The following is a 782-nucleotide window of genomic DNA, read 5'->3' as shown; positions in this document are numbered from 1 at the left end:
CAGTCTTTACAACAATCACTTGTACTAGTGATGTCACTACTGTTTCTTCTGCTATTCACAGATGAGCACGTCAGGTAGCTCCATCCTTCACAAATTCCTGGATGCTGTACTACCAGGAGACCTATTCAAAAGTAAAACAACGAAAGAACTTTGTGGAATCCAGCAGAACAAAGGAGATTCAAACTCTTCATTCAGGTGAGGCAGAATTTACTCCTAAATCAGTACCATAGAAAATACTGTTAAAGAAATAGCTTTAGTGAGAAGTTTTTTTTTTTTTGGGGGGGGGAAATTTTGGCAAAATAGGAGGACTAGACCCTAGATTCAGAATAAATCTTGAAATATAAACTTCCCTAAATTACAGAATCCCAGAAAGAAAAGAAAAGTCCTTTTCATGTCCCTACTCACAAGAAATTTATTCAATATACTGTTTTGACTCACAAGCATATTATCAGTAATGTTGTCTCATGAATATTCTCCAGAATATTGTCTCTCCTTGTAGGAATAGGTCCCTCATGGGAGAATTATCTTTTTGTCCAGAAATTTTTCTAGAGAGCATTAACCCACTAATCTTCCCATTGTGGTCGTAGGTTCTCCGAAGTGGGATCCAATGCCAACATCCTCTCCACGCTCGCCAGTCACTTAACCGTGGAATTCCACCAAGAGAAAAGCAATGAAAATCCAGTGAACAACACTTTCACAATTGTCATCACAACTTACAAGCACGATAGTGATAAAGGTAAGATTTCTGTTTGTAGGTTTGTCTGATTTATTATTACTTACCT

General features: G+C 37.5%; 1 protein-coding gene across 2 annotated transcripts in view; it reads left to right on the top strand.

Annotated features, from left to right (window-relative positions):
• The window catches only part of LOC119585175, an 11,082-nt gene that overhangs the window by 3,813 nt on the left and 6,487 nt on the right, over positions 1-782 (top strand). For both annotated transcript variants that reach the window (XM_037933813.1, XM_037933812.1), the window contains exons 4-5: positions 62-195; positions 588-736. In XM_037933813.1, coding sequence (XP_037789741.1) covers positions 62-195; positions 588-736 — 283 coding nt within the window. The remainder of the gene's footprint in view (positions 1-61; positions 196-587; positions 737-782) is intronic.

The sequence above is a fragment of the Penaeus monodon genome, chromosome 19, assembly GCF_015228065.2.
Source record: "Penaeus monodon isolate SGIC_2016 chromosome 19, NSTDA_Pmon_1, whole genome shotgun sequence".
Taxonomy (NCBI): Eukaryota; Metazoa; Arthropoda; class Malacostraca; order Decapoda; family Penaeidae; genus Penaeus; species Penaeus monodon.
Note: the sequence above shows the minus strand (reverse complement) of the source record. Positions and strands in the feature narration are given on the sequence as shown.